Source organism: Carettochelys insculpta, chromosome 19 (genome assembly GCF_033958435.1).
Source record: "Carettochelys insculpta isolate YL-2023 chromosome 19, ASM3395843v1, whole genome shotgun sequence".
In the NCBI taxonomy this organism is placed as follows: domain Eukaryota; kingdom Metazoa; phylum Chordata; order Testudines; family Carettochelyidae; genus Carettochelys; species Carettochelys insculpta.
In genome coordinates this window covers 10,736,776-10,758,568 of record NC_134155.1, presented here as the reverse complement: position 1 = coordinate 10,758,568, position 21,793 = coordinate 10,736,776, and the positions used below count along the sequence as shown (strand labels likewise).

The window sequence follows — 21,793 nt, the reverse complement described above, 5'->3', positions numbered from 1 at the left end:
TCAGAAATGAGGAAAAAGGAGAACTGGAATTGAAAGGCAATTTCAATTAATGTGTCACATAGTGCTGGTGCTTCTGAAGGAGGGTGTGATGTTCCAGGATTTTTAAAACAATTGTGAAACCACTTCTGTGATCACTGCACTAGGTTTGCAACAAATCTTGTGACAGGCAGGCCAAGTGAGGTGTTGAATGAAAGCTGGTAACGCCCTGAATCTGTTTATGTTACTTGTACATCTGTGTCATGATTGTGTGCAAAGTTATAGATATTGGCTCTATAGCTGTATTAGAAATGTTTTAGTGCTGAGATTCACAATGGAAGGCACGAGCCCCATCCCAATCAGGTGACACAGGCTGAACAAAAGTAGAGAGACCCAGACGTGAATTCCACATTTTATGGAAATGGACTGGGAAGTGCTGGCTAACACAGTGACCAATGGCAGAATGCCACACCAGCCAACCTGAGTAGGTGATCCTCCATTGCCTATGCGAAGAAGTTTTTCCTTCCACATGGCAGGCTATAAAGATGTCCCTGGCAGTGATTGCTCTTTGCTCTTCAGTCCTCATAAGCAAAGTCTGCAGACTGGGGACCCATCCCTCAGAAGGATGTTATTTTCAGAGACTCTCAAGAAAAGCAGCACATAATTTGCTGTATCCTGCATCAACAGCTTTATTTGATGTATTGAATTTATCACTTGAACAATTTTTCTCTCCCTCCCTAGTCTTTCTTTCTTTATTAATAAACCTTTAGGTTTTCTATTCTAAAGGACTGGCACAGAGTGCTCTTTTTGGTAAGATCTATGTACATACTGACCTGGGAATGTGGCTAGACTCTTAGGGGCCTGGAAGAATCTGTGTGGATTTGGTGAAATGGGTTTTCGTAACCTCTCACCTGAGTTATGGAGGGTTGCTGGTTTGGGTATTAGGAGCAGCTAGAGAATCTGTGGGTTTGCTTGTGTAGCTTCTGACTGACCGGAGCAGCTGGCAGACGTAGTTTGTGGCTGGCCTGGTTTGCCTCATGAGAAGAAAATCCCAGCCTGGGCTGTAAGTGGCCTGGTTTTAAGAACTTTGCCCAAGATTGGTTCTCTCAGCTGGGCCCAGAACCCCTTGTAATTTTACAGTGGGTGCAAGAAGCACACAGTTTGGGTCTTTCCGGGAGCAGAGGAGACAGCGAAGGAGCTCCGAAGAACAGCGTTAAGCAGTGAGAAAGTTCTCTCTTCTTGGCATAGTTGCTCATCATCCTAGCAACCATGCAGGCTCTTTGAAATGCCCAGAATGGAGTGCGGCAGGTACTTCCCTCTCCATTCTGCGGACATCGTAAAAGTTTTCACTGAGTTACACAAAGAGTCTTTTTGCTTTAGGAAGTTCCCATTTCCCTGGTAACCAGAAAACAACCTGGCAGCTCAGTCACAGGAACAAACTGCCCAAACTGTAATGCCCAAATCAACAAGAAGTCAATGGACCACCTGCATTCTACATACAAAAACAAGGCCCTAGCGGGGGTCTAGCTCTCCTTTGCCACACAAGTGCACTGCCTTTCTAATTCAGGTATGCACAGAGATGTTACTCAATGAAACCACTAAGACTGGAATCCTTCTAGTCTGCTCCAGTCGAGACAGCCTCTGTTCTCTCACCTTACAGTGGAACCCTAGGTCCACTGGAGCAAATTCTCTGCAGGTATAAATTGGCACAGCCCATTGCCTTCCTTTGGAGCTGCATCAATTTATACCAGAGCATTTGATCCATGGAGCTCACTAAAGCAGCTTCCAATACACAGTGGTGAGGCCGACAGCTGAATCCCTACAAAAATAAGGGGAAATATCCCTAATAAATATCAGCCTACCAAAAACTAGGGAGTTCTATGATCCAGCAACCAACTTAGCTGCACTCCTGACTCTTCCTCCTCTCTCCATCAACAGGAGAGCGTCCCACAAGCCCAAGTCTGCCCTGTCATGTACAGTAGTTGCACCATTGTGGTCTTGGAGTATGTAAGATTATAACCCCAAGTCACCTTCTCAGGCTGTATTAAGTACAAAGGGCCTCCAGCCCAAGGCACCCAGTGGTGTGAGGTGCAGGTGGACATTTGGCTTGTCTAGAGAGTAGTTCTGAACTATACCAGGTGAACAGGTTACAAGGTGGTCCTTGACCCATAGTAAAGTAGTAGGTGGGAGAAGCTTGAGTCTAATCCATTAATGTAGCAAGACATTAAGATACCCAATCTGTGGTAAGCAGCTCAACCAGAGCTCTACCTCTCCGCCTTATAACTGGGAAGGGGTGTTATGGGGAGGGGATTTTCCCCACTCCTCTGGATGGGGATGATAGGGAAAGATGGCTTCAGGCAGGAGAGAAGAACCTCTTCCCAGCTGCGCTTGAGGGAAAGGACTCAGATGCTGCTGCTGCCCACAGCACTGGAAACAAACCAAACCTGTTGCAATACCTGCTTGATCTCTTCGCATTCCGATCTGAGCCAGGAAAAGACCAGGTATGCTTGCCAACATGTGATACATACACTCCCGTGCTTTTTAAAGAGCCAGAGATATTATCTGGATTGATTTTTTTCTTCTGGATCAAAGCCCAGTTCTGCAGCTCAAATTCAGACAGTCATATTGTTGCAGGAGTTGAATAATTATATCAAGGTGCCTACAAATCATTTGCAAAAAGCCCCTTGCTTTAAATACTTGAGGAGCCTGAATGACAGCTGCAGGCAGCCAGAAATCCCAGTGCTGAAGACACAGGCATGCACTGTCCTAGTGGATTTGTTCCTCACCTGTACAACTTCTTTCTTTACATTGACGAGATCTAACCAGTCATTGAATCTTGGGTAGCTGTTGAGCTCCACTGTCCTGTCATTCAGGGGCACACTCAGCTTACACTGCCGCTGCCTGTTGATGTACTGGACCAATTTCACCTGTGGGGAGTCAAGAAAGCAAATGGTTACAATGGAAAGCTCTTTTGGGCAGACTGTTTTATCTTCCTCCGGGCGCAATCAAGTCCTGGTCTCTGTTGGGGCACGGACGTAGAACTACATTGCAAACAAACACCCCCAGGAGCTAACCAGGCACTTCTGGGAGCTGACCCCTTACACTAAACAGTACAGTGCCAATGCAATTGGCTCTGTGGTTTCACTGGACTGGTAGGGAGAAGGAGGTTTCCAGTCCTGCACGACCCTTCTTTCGGCCACCCCGAAGAGACAGTGGCTTACAGTGATTAACTTCATCCAAATATACCATAAAGAGGAGTGACCAGTTACCTTCAAACTGTGCACGCAGCTGGTCTATATTGTCTGTTCCTCTTGTGGTTACCCTCATCCTTCATCTCCCTTTCCTTCCATTTGGTGGGCATACCCACTCTTAGCATCTGATCCACATTTAGGGCTTGTCTTCACTACTGGTGGATCGACGGGGCAGTGATCGATCCACCAGCAGTTGATCTATTGCATCTACTTAGACACAATAAATTCATCTCTGAACACCCTCCCTTCCACTCTGGTGCGCCATCAGGACAAGAAGAGTAGGCGGAATTGATGGGCGAGCAGCCCCACACCGACCTTACTGCACGGAAGATCCCGCAGTATATGAGTCAACTTCGGTGCCACTAATTGAGCAGCCTAAGTTGCATATCTCAGCTTGCCCAGGAGGGCATAACATAGACTAGCCCTCAGACTGTGAGCTCCACAGGGCAGTAAGTGTCTTCCTAGAACTCTGTACAGCACTCAGAATAACAGGGATGTGCTCTGGTTGGGATCTCAGGCCTCTAAATAATTACTATTTGCCTTGAAGTAAAGAGTAAAAACAAAGTTTGACTGACAACACCTGAGCTTCCCAGTGCCTGACCATCTTGATTTTGCTACAGAAGTCAACATTTTGGTCTCTGAAATTCAGAAACAAAAAGGAATATTACATGCCTTATGTTTTTCCTAACATAAAATAAACATCAAAAGAAACTCCCATTGTTTCTATGTCACACATCCCCAGAGGGCAGACATCAGCTTCAAAGACTTCTAAATAAAAACACCTCAAAGCAATTTAGTCTATCTGAATTCTGTTAACCCAAACATGTCTATAGTAAAACACAGGAGGTTTAGAGCATTGGAGGGAAGATTAGATTTTTAATTCAAAGGAAAAATAAACATACATTTCTTGTCCTCTTTAATGTCTCTTCTCACATTTCCACTGAAAATATTTTCTGTCTACATGTCTGCGTGATGTTATGCAGTGACTTGGGTGCATAAAAATAAGAGACATTTCAAATGAGAAAAATGCATTAGATCAGGTTTTCCCAAACTTTATATAATTGGGACCTGGTTTTTTTCAGCTCATTTTTTTGTGGCCCAAAAATATAAACGCATATTAAAGACATGACAAATGAATAAATTTTCACTGTTTATTGTTTATTCACAATAATAATAGTACACAGCTATAATCTGTATATTTTCTAAGGGACGGTATTTTTTTCCCCAAGGACCGGTACTGGGCTGTGGATCACACTTCGAAAAACGCTGCTTTAGATCACCTAATCCAGGGGTTTTCAAGGAGTGGTTCACGGACCCTGGGTTGTCAAGGCATAAAATTTCCAAAAGGATCCACACATCCATATTAAATATTTTAAGGGTTCCAAACCACTGATCTAATCCATCCCCAGGAAAGCATGTATCGAATACGTTAAGGGCAACAGACGCTATGTTTGATCTTCGCTGGTGTACACTGCAGCCCTCTAATGAGCAGATTAGTTCTGAGCTGCCCACTGGTTTGGAATGGTATGGTCTCCTCTTGACTCTCCTGAAGAGAGCATGGAAGTCCTAATGCTACTTTGGGGTCTCTTTAGTGACACTGGTGACTGAGTTGCTGTTCTGTGTGATGAACTCTCGACCCCGTCAAGAAAGGTGGTCACAAACTATTCTAACTACAGGCAGGTAAGCAGTCACACCTAGCTCTTACACAGCACTTTATCAGCCAAACTCAATGTGCTTTACAAAGGCGCTCAGTATCATTATTCCCATTATCCAGATGGGAAGACTGAGGCACAGTGAACAGCAGCAGCTTACCCTGTAACCCCACAGGCTAGTAGTAGAGCTGAGAATAGAACCCAGATCTCCAGACTCCCCATTCAGTGTGTACTCTGCTAGGCAATGCTCTCAGAGGGGAAGTGGGACATTGATACATGATAAGTTGGGGAGCTCCCATCCACAAGGCGCCCAAGCTTTAGTGCAGGGGTGGGGAACCCCTGTTCTACAGTCCACATCCAGACCGCAACTTGCCTGGATCTGGACCCCTGAGGCTCAGTGCTCCAGACCCCAACATCTGGCCAGCAGCAGGTGGAGGGGGGATGGAGCCCCTAGCCTCGTGGGCCAGAATCAGGAAAACCAGGGCTGGATCCAGCCCCTCAGATCTACTTGGTGTGGGCAGGCAGCTGCTCTGCCGCTACTCCTCCTCCCCTTCCAGCAGCTGGGGAACAGCACAGTAGCATTACTGTGTAGAGACTTCCTCTGCCCACTCTGAATGGTCAGAATTCCAGCCAATCGGCAGTGGTGGGGCGGTGTCTGTGAGTGATGTAGAAAAAGACACTCCAGGAAAGCTTTTCTCCATGCTGCCATTCCCAAGGGAACAGCAGAGGCAGCAGCATGTATCTATATGCACCCCCACTCCTGCACCCTCCTCCCACCTGGACGCCCCCACTCTGCTCCTGCCCTAGTTCTTGCACCCTCCCTCCCACCCAGATCCCCCACCTCCTCCCCAGCAGCCACCTCCCACACACCGAACCCTGAACTCGCCCCCCATTTTTGGCCCCACTCCAGACCCTCAGAAGAGTTAATCTGGCCTGAGGGAAGCCCTGACCCTCAGTCCCCCCACCCTGCCCATGGTGCTGGAGCATGAGGGGAGCGCGGTGTCCGAGTCAGGAACCACATCAGTGAGAGCTTTGTGGGAGTTTTTTTGATTCTTACTTTTCTGTGGCCTCCGACTGATTCTTCTGTGGGTCAGTGGGCCCTGATGCAAACAAGGCTCCTCGTCCCTGGTTTAGTGGGTCACACGCCAGGTGCACAAAAGGGTGAAGTTACTGTGCACGCATTGGGTGCCAGCAACCTACAAACCCCTCTGTGTCTTCTTGTACCTCCTTTATGATGATATTGACCGCTACTGTGATTAGAAAGCCTGTGCTTTGGGGCAAGTTCTCTGAATGCCAACAGCTACTCATTTCTGCACGCAACACGAGGCCAGGAAGAGCCAACGTGCAGAATGCAATTGGGATCCTTGACCATAAACTCAACCTGATCCATTAGCAATCATTGCAAAGGCAAAACAAAGGTAGCAGTCACTCAATACCAGTACCTTTATCCGGATATGCATGCCTCTGGCTTCTGAACTGAACCGCTCATCCTTCGAGCTAATAACCAAGGAGCAGATCACGACAAGGTGGGGTTGCTAGAGTCAAGGCGAGACAAGTACCAGGAGGTAGGAGAAGGAGCAGGCAGAACAATAATTTGGGCTGTAATCGTTAGATTGGATGGAGAGATCACACAGTCAACGACTAAAACACTGTACTGAACTAGTAACAGAGGGGTAGCCATGTTAGTCCGTACTCCAACAAAACAAAGCAGCAGAAATGTAGCACTTTAAAGACTAACAAAATGATTTATTTGGTGATGAGCTTTTGTGGGGCAGACCCACTTCTTCAGATCTGAAGAAGTGGGTCTGTCCCGCAAAAGCTCATCACTGAAGAAATCACTGTTAGTCTTCAAAGTGCTACATTTCTGATGCTTTGTACTAAAACAGAGGTAGGGTGAGTTCTAATTAATCCCCCTGGCCCCATCAGCTTCGACTCTTCCCCCCAACTTGTGTTTCTCTCATTTATTTAGACTGCAAGCTCTTTAGAACAAAGATTTTTTTTAAACTGTGTGTACAGCTCCTAGCCCAAGGATCCTATGAAACAACATATAAGAGGTTTCATCAAGGCTGACAGCTTTTAGCAATGGAGCCTCCTGTGTACTAAAGCTGTCTTAAAATACAGTAAGGAATGGGAAGCAGCTGCAGGCAATGCCCAGCAGATCTGCATTCCTGGATTATGCTTTCCTGTAAACTAGCTGCGAGTTTGTTTTACCAGTAATGTGACTACGCACCGTATCTGGTGTAAATGCAGGGTTTCACTGCCCACGCGTACTTCTCAGGTCAGAATGCAGCAGCCCTGTGAAACTCTCAAGGGTTTTTTTTTGGTTTGTTTGCTTTTCAGAATTTCTGATCACAGTCAGATACGAAGGAGGAATACAGAAGCTGCACATGCTCATCAGTGTTCTCTGGAAGCAGAGCACTTGGTGGCCACCTAGGAGAGATTAAGTGCCACCCAGCCTCAGTGCACATAAAATTTATTCTGCACAAGTATGGAAAAGTAGTGGGAACACTGGTGCTTCCCCAGAGATAGCGGTGTCAGATATGCTAATCCACAGACAGCATGATGTATGGCATGGCAGCTGCAGCATCCTAAAAAAAAAAAACAAAACCCAACCAGCACTTTTGCAAGCCGACATTAGGAAGGTGGGCTCTGATTTACAGAAGACAGAGCACCCAGAATTCCAACTGGAGCTAAACTGCATTTCAGAGCCTGTGTAAGGAAGGTCCTGACTTCTGTATATGACTTTGGAGTGCTAGAATCATCAAAAGTCACATGTGAAATCCTGCTTTAAGCACCCTCTGTAAAATGGGGACGATCGTATTTCCTTTCTCCCATCCTTGGTCTAGCCCTAATCCTGCAAAAAGAACCACATAGGGCTGAGACCCCTGTGTTTGCATGAAGCTCTGTAGCAGCCAGAGGGACACTGTGCAGACAGATCTGCTTGCGCAGGTCTCTTTCCAGGATAAGGTCATTTGACAATAAACATCTTGTTGGCCAAGGCTCCTCTTATTGTGTGTTAGCATAATGGAGCCCTCCCCACCCCACCTTCAACTGAATGATCTAGGCACCGCCACAACACATCTAAACAACAGGCCTGCTAGCAATGGCCCATCCGTTATGTTTCTTCTGCAACGCAGACTACTCAGCGAGGAAAGCAACACGCCAAGGTTTAAACAGACACACAAGGGGCAAGAAGCACAAGCATGCCATTATCAGGCACTAACAGATCACTTTATGGGACAAAACCTTGGCTGTTCTGAAGTCAGAAGCCAGGTCTACACTAGGGAGTAAAGTCGACTGTAGAAAAGTCGATTTTAGCTATGCAATTGTGTCGCTAGAATCAACATGTCTACAATCGACTTCTCTGGCTGTCTTCACAGAGGGAGAAACTCTCCTGTCGATCTCTCGATAACGAGGAGTACAGGCGTTGACTGCTGTCCCCGATAGTTCGATGTTGTGCGTCCCTACTAGGTGCACAAAATTGAACCGCGGAAGATTGATCCTGACCCAGTCGATCTTCTGCGTACTGGAAACATACCCAGAGTTTTACCATGGACATGTGTAGACCCAGAATACCCCCAGCCCCCCAGGTTTTAGGGGGACATGAATTCTGGTTAGGACTGAAACAGAGATGAACAGGATTCAGAAAAAAAAATAATAATAATAATGGCATTACATTTTCTGTGTCTCTTTCTAGGAACATCTTAACCACTTAATACTTCACATTGTCCAGTATTATGTTCCTAGAGTCCAGCCAACACAGCCCGGCTCAGGGCGGGTGGGAGGCAACTTGGTGTAGGAAGGGAATGCAACAGTTGGGCTCTGCACCATTTACAGCAGTGCCACGGGGGGAGTGGGCATGCAGAGTGGGGAGACCTTTGTATTCAGAGTGCTTTGCAGAGGGTGTGTTAGCAAAAGTGAGCTAGGACAGCACACAGAGTGAAAGAGGGGGGATTATAGGATCCAGGACTGCACAGAGCACCTGATGCCAGTTCCCTATACAGGACGGACACAGAAGCAACATCAGACACTGCAGCCCATAGGCCAGCAGGATGATGGCACAGGAGATGTGCTGCGGCCCTATGGCTTGGACCCTACTTAGGATTGGGCATTTTTACCTCTCTTCCGCCTTGTTCCTCAACCCCCAAAGTTGGACCACTCTGACTTAAGGTGATTGTCACCCTAAGGCAACACCCTGGAACAGCAATACACCAAAGCAATACAGGAGTCATGAATGTTGTTCCACAGGACCTTGAAAGCCCAGCCTTACAGTTCAGTCTTTTAGCCATAAGCTGCCCTATACGCAGTTGTCAGAGAGGCAGCGGTTTGTCAAGCCACAGGAGACTTCTGAAATCCAAAGGCCTTCTAATTAATGCTGAAGAATGGCCCCAAGTGAGTCATGGGCAAGGAGCCAAGTCAGCCACCACCAACAGCTGTACACGGAAAGTTCTCTGGGCCACTCATGCAGATGCCTCTGTTCCTAATTTCAGCCTTGGCTCAATGTAAAAAGAGCTGTGACCCAACACACTAGGCTGATTAACTTCGGAGATGACTGTACATACACACTCTCACAGCACCCCCCCACCCCCTCATCCTCAGCCCAAAGGAACCCTTCTATTTTCTCCTCTGAGTCACAGTCAAAGAGCTCAGAAATGAGCTGTCAAAAACTCATTTTACAAATATTCACCCATTAGTGTGTCGGTTTCCATTTTTATTGGTGACTCTTTGGAATATTTTTTCCCTGTGCCTTCATGAGATGCTGCAGTTGGTCTGCCTCTTTATGAGATCGCCTTTGGTCTGCTTTACAAATCTTCATAAGGATTTTAGCACTAACCCCCATTCAAGACTAGATCTGAGCTTCACATTTGTACATGTTATCACCGGGAGTAGCCGGGATATCATAGTCCGGACCAAGAGCAATTGCTCAAGAATTTAGTTTGCAGGTGATTTTCTACTCCCAAGTGGAGTTTTATCCCTTAAAATTGATTTTTAAATGTCATGTAGGACACCTCTCGAGCTGAGGCAGAGCCCACAGTAGCATTCACAGTTTTACTACTAGAAAACAACAGGCTAGGCAGACTCATGAAAGGGCCTTATTGTACGATGTAGCTGTTATTCCTATGCCATCGGTTGAGATACAATAATACAGGTTGAACCTCTCTCATCCAACAACATCCATAATCAGGCACGATTTTAGTTAGCCGGACGACCACTTATCATGGATGTAGCCAAGTTTCTCACGGTCCCATAAGTTTGTTTTCAGTCACCAGCCCTGGCTCTCAGTGTTCTGTGCTGTTATTTAGCTGTAACTTACCACCTCAACATCTTCTAAGAGCCTAGTAATCAGTGAAAGAGCTGGTAACGCTGCAGCAAATTTTCTCATCTGGCGCTGGTCAGGTCCCAAGGGTGCTGGACTAGAGAGGTTCAACATGTACTAGGTCCCACCTGGCTGTTGGTGCATTTCACTGTAGGAATGTACCATGAGATAGTTAAGGCACTTTGCAAGCAAAATCAGCCTCACCACGGTCTGCATGACAGATTGAAAGGCACATCGGCCTTATGGGGCTAGGGGCCTTCCATCCATCCAACCCTGGTCTGCCCAGATTATCGCCTTTGCATGCACTTGTAAGGTCTGAGATGGTTTAAGTGTGCCTCTGTCCCTGAGGATGAATCTCATTAGGTTATTTCCTGCTCAGAGTTCTTACTAAATCACCTGGCTTTCATGGTTGAGCTGTTGCAAAAAAAAAAGTTTCTGAGAATATACTAAAACTTCTGGGTTCAATGACGCAAATAAAAATCCACAAATACCATGCAGGTCTCCAACCACAAATTAGAGATAAACCAGCAGTAACTTTTTCCCTGCCTGTGTGCACGAACAAATTAATCCTTTTTACAATCTCACAGCAAACCTGGCCAGTAGTAACATATGCAGACTACAACAATCAAAGGGAGGTGGTTTGGAAAAGAAACAAAGGGTGGGGGAGAAAAATGTGCAGGGAGGAAATAATCCACAGATTAGAGTGACAGCTCCACTTCAGACTCCCTCTCTTTTTTCTCCCATGATGCCCTGTTGGCCCGTCTCTCATTTAGAGGGAAATAAAAGGCACTGTTTTGTACTACACTGTACAGGAGCCTTAGTGCATGTGAAAATGTAATTGACTTCCACTTTAAAGCACCTTTAAAGAGGCTTTAGTGTGAAAGTAAAAACTGAGCCTAGTGTGATATTTTTAAAATTTATATACACTATATATATATCTAGCCCAACCTTGAGAGACACAAACTTGCCTCTAACCATGATAACAGACAGACAGTTGGAAGCTTCAAACATGCAAACCAAGCAAAGAACAAAAGACCAGCTCTCATCGGACTGTCTCTCAAAAAACCGCATCTGCTAAATTAGTTTATCAACACCAGTGTAATATTCACGGGAGCCTTCCAAGCCTGGAGCTGGCCAACACCACTTGGAAGAATTCAGTCTTGAAACCGTGGAGATGAATTCTTCAAACCATGGGCTGTGACTGATCTGAAGTTACAGTCTTTGGGAAATCAGAATAGAATGTAGCAAAAAAACACAGAGTTATGACCCCGAGCCATAGGCACGCCACCACATGAGAGTCTCAGCATCTCTTCCACAGCATTTGACTCACAAATGCTTTATTCCTATTAGGACCAGGCCATTTTGAACACTTAAGTCAACTTCTAACTCTTTCAAGTTATTGCAAGTTCCTTTTAATACCCAACCAAATAGAACGTGATCAGTCCACCCTGTCACCCAGCTCTGACTCTCTCTCATGTAGTGCTTTTCCTCCATGTACCTCACAGAACCCTGCTAAGAGAAGCATCGTCACAACAAATTTACAGATGGAGAAACTGGAAGCCAGTGACCTGCAAGATCATCATGTCAGTGGCAGGGTTAAGAACAGAATCCAGCTCTCCTGGGTCCCAGTCCAGTGCTTTATCTGTTAGGCATCACTGCCTCTTGTAGGGTTGGGGGGGAACAGCTCAGTTGTTTGAGTGTTGGCCTGCTAAACCCAGGGTTGTGAGCTCAATCCTTGAAGGGGCCATTTGGGAGTCTGGGGCAAATAAATTTAAAAATAAATGTCAGGGATGGTGCTTGGTCCTGCCAAGAGGGCAGGGGACTGGACTCAATGACCTCTCAAACTCCCTCCCAGCTCTATGAGATGCATATCTCCATATATAGGCTCACTCTACCTGGGCCACCCCAGATGACAGCTATTACTGGAAGTGCATGGGTTGAAAAACAAGAGTAAACCACTACTCACACTGTGGCTTTATCCTGGTTGAAAGTCATGGCTTAGAAAGGGTTTAGCTCTCTATGCTAGTGATCTGCATTGGTGCAGTTACACTAGTGTCTGAGGTCAGGTAGCACTTGGAGCTATACACAATTACAGGCCTGGTTGAAGTGAGTGGATTTGCCCTCACCCTTTTCCTTCTTCCTGTTTTTAACAAAATCAATGCTTTTTTGGCAGTTGGGGGGAGGACAGGGCATTTTATTGATGCCTAATGATATTTTGGAATCAATGAGATGCGGCCAGTGGTCCCTCTAATTTTTTCAATCCATGAGCAGAATAAAATTTTGTTCTGTGCACCAAGGTGTGTGCAGATGTCCACCACCAATACAAAAACATGCTGCCAGCTGTGGGCACTCTGCTCATCAGCTGGGCAACACCTGAATCTCTCCTGGGTGGTTGCCCAACCGCTCAGCTTACAGAGACTGCTGGACGGGGCATTCAAACCCAGCCAGAGAAGGGCCATCGAGCTGAGCACAAAACCTTGCTAGTTAAACAGCTGCTTGAAAACCAACTTTCCCTTCCGTAGAAGATGCTGTTAAATTTCACAAGAATTCACTCGGGAAGAAAACAAACATGGGCTTGCGCAAGCATTTCACACCACCTGCAGTTGCTTGTCGGTGCAATTCAGTGAGCCAGCGGGTCATCAAGCACGTCAGGTACTCTACCTTGAGGTTTTAAAGGGCTGGATTATTTTACAAGCTAATACATTCGCAGTTATGCGTGGCTTAGATAAGGGAAGTCACATAGCTTGCTTCAGGCAACAGCTGACCGGGAAGGAATTCAAATGGTGCAGCAGCCACCAGGGAGAGAGTGCAACCTTGCCTTTTGAGAACTCGTAAAGGCAGAGTCTTCTGGAGCAACTAACAGCAGGCAACAATGTTCCCACTAACTTTTTTCCCATCCATGTGCAGAATAAATTTTGTTCAATTCACCAAAGCATCACCACCATGTGCACCACCAGTAGAAACATATGCCGCTAGCTGTGGGTGCTCTGCTCATCAGCTGGCATTTTAAGTTCTCCCGAGTGGCTGACCAAGTGCTCAGCTTACAGAGAGCACTGGTACGAACTGCTGGACACTGGATTCCAGACTTGCTGAACTAGTGGTATGAGCCTGTATGGCAAGTTCCACATTCCTACCTCCTACACCTCAGACCAGAACTTGGCCTCCGGTTACAGCAACAAGTATCAGAGAGAGACTCGGCCGATCACACTGAATTACTCTCGATTTACACTAGCATTACAGAGGTCAGAATCAGGCCTGCTGAGTTTAATACTTCCTCAAGTCACACTGAGACATAGATGACAGATGGGAGGTGCACAGGGGACCACACGTACACCACTCACAGTCACCTCCCCACTCCTGCACTCACCTTCAGGGCTCTGCCACTTCCAACAAGGGTGTGTCTTCACTACACAGAAGAACGACCTGGTCTAGGTCAATCTTCTGGGATTGGATTTTGTGCAGAGATATGCAAAAATCGTACCGTCTGGGGTCGGCAGTCGACCTCTGTATTCCTCAATATCATAAGGAATAAGGGAGGACGACGGAGAATTTCTCCTGTCAACCAACATCGTATCAACAGCCAGGTAAGTTGGTTGCAGATAAGTCAATTCTCACTATGCAACTGCTGTAGCTAGAACTATGTATCTGCGATTGACTTACTGCCTCATATAGACCAAGCCTAAGAAAGAATGACAGAAACAAGGAAGCTGAGAATCTCTGAGTGCACCAACTTCAGGTCCCTTCATTCATTACAATCTAACGCCCTCTTCATTTCACATGACCACCTCCAACATGTGTTACCCTCTTGGCTTTATAATCTGCCCCAAATTCTATCAGACACTCCCTTCCTTCCTACAGAGCTCTCTGTGGCACAGAAGCTTGTGCCTCCCACCATCAAAAGCCACAGCAATAAAAAGATAATTACCTCACCTACCCTGTCTCTCACGTATCCTGGGACAATATAAACACTGCAAACAACTAAGAAAGCATGTGAGAAACTGATATAGATCTTACAGACACAAGGTGGGTGAGGTAATATCTTTTATTAGGCCAACTTCCGTGCAGAGAAAGAAACCCTTCGAGAACACACAGAGCTCTTCTTCAGGTCTGACAAAAGGTACAGTGCACACATTATCAGTAGTTTGCACATATTTTGAGGCAGGGGTGCACGAAGTTTGGGGGCAGACCCCCTTGGGGGCATGAAATTTCATGGGGGAGGCATAGCATGATCAGTTCCTGGGTCACAAGCTCATCTCATTAAAAATGTTGAAATATGTTCCTGTTATGTATGTGTATTAATATTTATGCACCGATTGATCACGGATGTGGGATGACAGACCTTACCGAAAGCTGAACTGTGGGTGCAGCTCTAAAACCAGCTAACAGCAGGAAGGTCAGGTTTAACTATAAGTCTTCTTCATGTTCGGGGATGAAATCCTGGCTCCACTGAAGTCCATGGAAAAAGTACCCATTAATATCACGAGGACCCAGGACTTTACCCTCATGCTCAGGAGTTCAGTTTCTCCAAATGACTTCTGCTTCTTTCACAGGGTACGTCTCCTTCAATAGGAGCGCTGAGGACCCAAAGGCAAGGCTGGATCCTCAGCTGGTATAAAATGGTGTAGCGCCATGGAGCTAAATCAATTTATGCCAGATGAGAATCTGGCTCTCAACTTTTTAATCCCAACTTTACATGCAGCAGCAGCAACAGGAAAAAAAAGAAAAAAAGAAAAATCCAAACAGCCTCATGAGGTCGCAAGACTCTGATGTCTGCATCGAGTGAGGGACTTTCAACTTTGCTCATGAAAGAGGAAATGATTTCCCAACGTGTTGCTAAGAGAGCTGTGTGAGACAACACACCCAGTAGTGCATGCACACTGGTGGGCCCAGGAGGAGGGTCTGAAAGCAACAAACACACACATTAGACACCACAGCTAGTGAAAAGATGACGGGCAGGCAGTTGGCTTTTCCTTTGAAACGTCGGCCAAGCCGCAAGCCGACACCTGAACAGGCATCGTCATGCAAGCCTGGCTGTGGCTGGTTATTTCTGCCCTGTCACATGATCTGTAGAGCATCATTTCTGGGTCACTTGGAGGCCACACGCCATCCCTCCCTATGTCTTTCTAGCTCGCAGCATCCGGGAACTGCAACTGCTTCAGAGAGCTCTCTCCCACCTGGCTGGGGGGCGGGAAGGGGGAAATAACCAAGCAGCTTTCTCTAATGAATAACACTCTGCTCTTCACCTGCCTTTCAACATACAGACTCACAGGAGCGTATTCTTAGCAGCAGGCAGCGTCCTCACCTTAAATATCAAAGGCTTCTCCCTGGGCGCACACCAGGAATGGAATACGCCCCCCACCCCTTGCCTCATTGCCCAGGACATGAGGCCACACCCAAACTGCTCCCAAAGTCCTACAAGGGCAACAAGTGCCCCTGCAACACTCCACATTTCTCAGGCACCGCTTTTACCATGGCTGCATCAGGTCTTCAGCTCCCCTCCAGCTGCACTAGGGGCCTACCTGCACCCACAGGGAGATCGACGGGCTGGAGAGAGATCTCCTGGGGGGCCCATTTAGCGAGTCAAGTAGAGACACAACTCACGCTCCTGTCGCCCCCAGGGCTCCATGAGGTCACAAGGAGTAAGGGAAGTTGACAAGACACCGCAGTAAGTTGAAGTAAGTTACGTCGAATCCAGTTACGCTATTCACGTGCAGGTTGAACCTCTCTAGCCCATAACTAGTGCTGAATCAGAGAATTTGCCAGACTACAGGAGATCAATATTGTCTAGCACAGTGGTTCCCAAACTTTTCAGCATCGTGCCCCCACTTCTGATGCTTCAGGAAACCCTCACACCCCCCCACCTCTTCTTTACCATTATCCATCCCCCTTTTAACAAAAAAGTCAATTCATAGTTAAAATAAACCCAAAAAAATGATCAAAAAAGTTATTTAAAAATAAAAATAAGCACAAATAGTTTTTCTTGGCTCAAAAATGTAATAAAAATGTAATTTAATATCAGAAACAGCAGAAACAAAATGAATTTAAATGTGAAGGATGATGAGTCCTGGTCAGGCGCCCGAGCCACAGGCCCGCCACCCAAACACTGCCAGCTGCAGGCCCGAAACGCTGGAGCCCCACAAGCCACAGACCCGAGTTGCCAGAGCCCGGGCCAGCCGCACAAGCCAGCTGACCTAGAGCTCCCCTACTGCGTGCAAGCTGCCAGAGCCCCGCTGCTGCGCAAGCTGCCCCCCAGCCGGATCCATGGTCCAGCTGCCAGAGCCCCTCCCCGCCCCTCTCCCCAAGCCAGGCACTGCCAGCCCCCCCACTTGCTCCAGTCCCCTCCTCCCAGCCAGACACCCCCAACCCCTCATCCTCCTCTCCTCCATCCTTTCCCCTTCCCCCAGCCCACACTCACTCACTCACTCACTCACGTTTTCAGGAGGGCACCCCCCATGGCTCTTCGCAGTGGCCTCCTTTCTATATCAGCTGCAGGGTCACCTCGTGCAACAGCAGGGGCTGCTCACAGCACCCCCACGTACTGAAGGAAGAAGAACTCAATCGGTAGTTAACCAACTGAGTCCGTGGTTGAGAGCGAGCTCTCTCCTGGAGCGGGGGAAATGAAGGGGAGAGGCTGAGTCCCTTGCACCCTCCCCCAGACTTTCTTCACGCCCTCCACTTCGGGAACCCAACCTCCCACCCCGGCAGCACAGACCTGCCCTCATGTGTTCATCTCCCTCCTCCAGTTCAGCTGAATTGTGTTCCCATAGGTAACAATGGGGAATATGACCCCCTGCTCTCTTGATCGGGGAGGGCAGCTTGGGCTACAAGAGGACAGTACAGAGCCTTACAACCAGTCACCTCTCTCTCTCTCATCCACCCTGCAACATTTGGGGATTTATTGCAGGCAGGGCCCAGTTCTGCCAGATGCTGGATACAACCAAACGGGGAGCTGAGTCTCACCAAGTCCATTCACTTTCTCCCCCACCCCCATCCCAGTCGGTTTCAAATCCTGCCCAGATTCACCTGCAGTGCAACTGATGCAATTCAGCCAAGTCTGGGGACCTCCTGGCCCACAGCAAAGGGGAAGGGGCAAGAACTGCTTTCTAGCAAAGGATAGAAAGCATGGTGGAGACCGTCCTGGCCTAGGGAGAGCTCTGTCTTACACCAACGGCCTGCACTGCACTTACACAGGGCCTCGTACAGGGGTCAGAGTCCTGGGGCTGCCATCATATTAAAATAGCAGCAATTTTAAGGAAAGGCAGTTTCCAGATTAGATTGCTAATCCCAGGTTTGGGAGACCCCACTCTGCTAGAGATTTCCTGCCCTAGGTCATGCAGGAAATCTCTGGCAGGGTGGGGTCACCCAAGCCTGGGACTAGCAATCTAATCTGCAAACTGCCTTTCCTTAAAATTGCTGCTATTTTAATATGATGGCAGCCCCAGGAGGTATGACCAGGAGGTATTAAGACACCTAACTCAGTGGGAATTAGGTACCCCAAACAACTGAGGATCTTGGCCTTGGGTACATCTACACAGCCCAGGGCAGCAAGTCCCCAAGCCTGAATTAACAGGCTTAGGCTAGCAAGATTTATGATGGCACTCTTCCTGCTGTGCTGATGGTGTGCCGAAGTTGTAGCGTGGGCTGGAGCTTGGGCCCCTTATGCAGCTGTTCCAGCACTAGAACCAACCCCAGGCTGGGAGACTCACCACTTCAACATCTGTAGACCCCCTTAGAGCCTCAGTTTTACCATCTGTCAAATGGGTTTATCTAACCAAACACATTCATCACAGCATGCTGGGGTGTAGTTTGACCTTGCTCCCAACCTCTAAACCTCACTGGCCTGCGTGGACCCTACTGCTTCACACAGCAAGCTCCACAATGCACTGTGATCTATCCCACTTTGAAACGAGCCGGTCAATGTACTGGGGAGCTGTTAGCATGCATCAGCAGAGTCCAAAAAGGCCCTTAGCATGCAACAGATTACAGCGAAGTAGATTTACACCCAAGCTTGTCCTGAATTGTTTGTGTAGACAAGCCCTAAAGCTGCATGCTGTTCAAATGTGAGAGCAATTAAAAATAGATCATTAGCCAAGTAACTCATTAGCACAAGCCCATGGAGTTGCACGAGGGGGCAGTATCCCCTGTAAATTGTGTGATTGGTCAGAGGTACAGGAGAGATTCCAATGCCACCCAGCTGATTAGTACAAACACACACAGGTAGGTTTTGTCTCTCTATTGGTGGGGCAAATAAAAAAAGTTATTCCACACATGGATGGAAAAAAGATTGTAGAGGGAACACTGCCCAGAGATCGTTCTAACCATATGCCTCACTGTAGGACTAGTTTTCATCCCCTTTGCCTCTGTCCGCCCAAAAAGAAAACAATACCCCTCAGCATTACCATCAACACAGACAGAAAGCAGGAGAGTGATGTGGACAAGGATCATATACTGTTCATAATCTGGAGAGGAAGTGCCCCAGGCAGGGGTGGCCTGGCGGTTGCCATTATAATCCAATGTGCAGCAATAATTAGGGGGCTGGAGCATATGACCTATGAAGAAAGGTTGAGGGAATTGGGACTGTTTAGTCTGCAGAAGAGAAGACTGAGCGGGGACTTGATAAGAGCCTTCAACCTACTGAAGAGAGGTTGCAAAGAGGCTGGAAAGAGGCTGTTCACAGTGGTCGGGGATGGCAGAACACGGAACAATGGTCTCAAGTTGCGGTTGGCCAGGTCCAGGTTGAACATTAGGAAAAATCTTTTCACTAGAAGGGTGGTGAAGCATTGGAATGGTCTACCTAGGGAAGTAGTGGAGTCTCCATCCCTGGATGTTAAGTCTCGTCTTGACAAAGCCCTGGCTGGGCTGATCTGACAGGTTTGGTCCTGCCAATGGCAGGGGGCTGGACTTGATAGCTTTTTTAGGTCTCTTCCATCTGGATTGTTCTATGATTCTATGATCTCTCCCCCAGCCTCCCTTCTTAAATTCCAGAGCTCAGGAGGATGAATTTTAAAGACATTCGATCCCGTCAATGATGGCATGCACGCACATATAATAACCCCATCAGATCTGAATTGGTCCAAGTGGGGGAGAGGAAAGAAGAAAAAGAAAGTCTACGCAAAAGTCAACTTCCAGAGTAAATAAAAGACCAGAATTTATGACTAACGTAAAGCTTGACTCTTCCTCTAGCAAGGTCAGAAAGGGAACATGTAATTCTAGGCTCTCACATTTTGGCTCCCCCCACCCCTAGTTCAAGATTTGTTCTGCAGGGTGCTGGGCACCCTCAGCTCTGCTCAAAGCACATGGAAGCTGCAGGGCCTCAGTACCTGTGAAAAGGCTGGCTTGCTCCCCACAGGGCTGATCCTGAAAGGTGCAGCCCAGATCCTCCAAGATATGTAAGCATTTCACCCTTATGGGAATTAGGTGCTTAAACTTTGGGTGATCTAGGTGCCTATCTTTAGTGGAATTTGAGGGTGCTAACTGAACCACAGTCCCAGGACTGTGGGTTATTTGCCCCATACAGTGGCTCTTAGGACAGTCTCAAAGGGGAACCTGTGTTAGTCCGTCACTTCACCAAAAACAAGCAGTCCTGTAACACCTTAGAGAACAACAATTTTGTTTATTAGATAAAGAGCTTTTGCTGACGAAGTAAGTCTTACCCACGAAAGCTCTTTACTTAGCAAATACAGTTGTTAGGCTTTAAGGTGCTCCAGGACTGCTTGTCTTTCAGAGAGAAAGGAGTCTCCTCTACAGCCTTAGTTAATTGCCAGCTGGCTTCCAACTCAAACAGCAGAGGCTCATGCACTAGATGTCAGAGGTCCCAGGTTTGCCCCCCACATGGATCGTTACATTTAGCACCGTTAAAGGGAGGGGTGGCACAAAGTAAGGGTGGGCCCCGTTGGCAGGGAGATATGAAATTTTCTAAGGGAGGCACAACACGATCGGCTACTGGGTCTCAGTTTCATCCAGCTCATTAAAAATGTTTTTATGTCTGTGTGTTCACATTTATAAAGCGATTAATGATGCTTTTACGTTCAACAGACCTATTGTCTTACACAGGCCAAAATCTTTTGTTTTTTTTTTCATATGAACATAACCGAACTTTCCATTGTTTTGGATTACATTAGACAGGATGGGGGCCCTGCTAATTGCAAAGACGAAAGGGGAGCTTGACATAAAAAGTTTGCTCACCCCTGCTTTAAAGGCACTCCCATTGCTATCGTTTCTCTCCTCCTGCCCCACTCCAACCGCTTTCTGGTTTGATTTTCTCTCTCTTTCTTTGCACTTTTTAGCCTGCCTCCTTTGTCCCTGCTCTCCTTGTCATTTTTGCTCTCCTTTAACTGTCCCATTCCTTCCCCCAGGCCCTGGCTGTGGAATGAGGCAGATTAGCAGCCAGTTCTCCAAAGCGCTCAGCCTTACTGCCAGTGCTTCCAAGAGAAGGAAACAAAAATCTGTGCTCCATTAAAATAAAATATATGGAGATACACATCTCATTGCGCTGGAAGGGACCTCAGGAGGTCATCAAGTCCAGCCCCCTGCACTCTTGGCAGAACCAAGCACCCTCTCTTTTTTTTTCTTTTTTTTTTTAAATCTATTTGCCCCAGCTTGCTAAATGGCCCCCTCTAGATTGAACTCAAAACTCTGAGTTTAGCAGGCAAATGCTCAAACCACTGAGCTATCCTTCCCCCCAATGGAACGGCAGAAGTATGCTTCCCCACTGCAGCTACTGCTGAAGCAGGCTTCCAGGAAAGAAAATATTTTTCCATCAGACACAGGAAGATTGCAGATTGCACACATCCCTTCCCACCACGGGAAAGCTTTTTGGCAACATTTCAGTCGATAAAATATTCTTCCAATTACTCTGCTCTCTATAGAGAAGGGAACAGTTCTGACAAGCCAGTAAGGCCACAGTTCTCCATCATAAGAGACTGCATAAAAAACCTTCCGTCACTGCCTGTTCCCACCTCCTCCTTCAACCCAAAGGAGGTCATCTAGGAAATCTGCTACCCGCTTCCAATACAGGCAACACTTTCTCCCCCAGAGCCTAAGTAGGTGGCTTCACGGCTAAAGTCTCTTAACCATTTAGCCTGTCGCTATTTGTTTTGTCCACCTGTTGCAAAAGTAGGTTGAGACTGGCTGGCTTGGGTCAACTGGCTCAAGCTCATGGGGCTATAAAAATCAGTGCAGATGGCCATGCTCTGACTGAGGCCCCAGGCTCTTTGAGCAACACACGCAACGTGTCGGTTTGCACCCCACACAAAAACACACGCTCGTTTCAAAATGTTTAAGTCAGCTCTCCGGTAGTCCAGTGACATTCCACAGGAACGGTGTTGCAACCAGCGAGATTACAGTGGCGTAAACCCAGAGCAATCAAAATCTGAATCTGACCCTCTCAACCGGATTTTGTGCCCTGCCAAGAGGCTGTGCAGTCCTGCCCACTCCAGTCAGCTGGCTGTAATAGTTCTTCAACTCCACTCTACTGATCCTTCAGCAAAGCACGCTTCGAATGCTGCACACAGTCATCTTGCCCCAGTAATCAGCACCCTTTGGAGAGCGCTACACTCCACCAAGCACATTCCCAGCCACTTCGCATGCAAGCTGGG

At 47.3% G+C, this 21,793-nt stretch overlaps 1 protein-coding gene across 1 annotated transcript in view; it reads right to left on the bottom strand.

Moving 5' to 3' along the window:
• The window catches only part of KSR1 (kinase suppressor of ras 1), a 146,049-nt gene that overhangs the window by 73,698 nt on the left and 50,558 nt on the right, over positions 1 to 21,793 (bottom strand). The window contains exon 2 of the mRNA XM_075014138.1: positions 2,763 to 2,903. Within this exon, the coding sequence (XP_074870239.1) occupies positions 2,763 to 2,903 (141 nt within the window). The remainder of the gene's footprint in view (positions 1 to 2,762; positions 2,904 to 21,793) is intronic.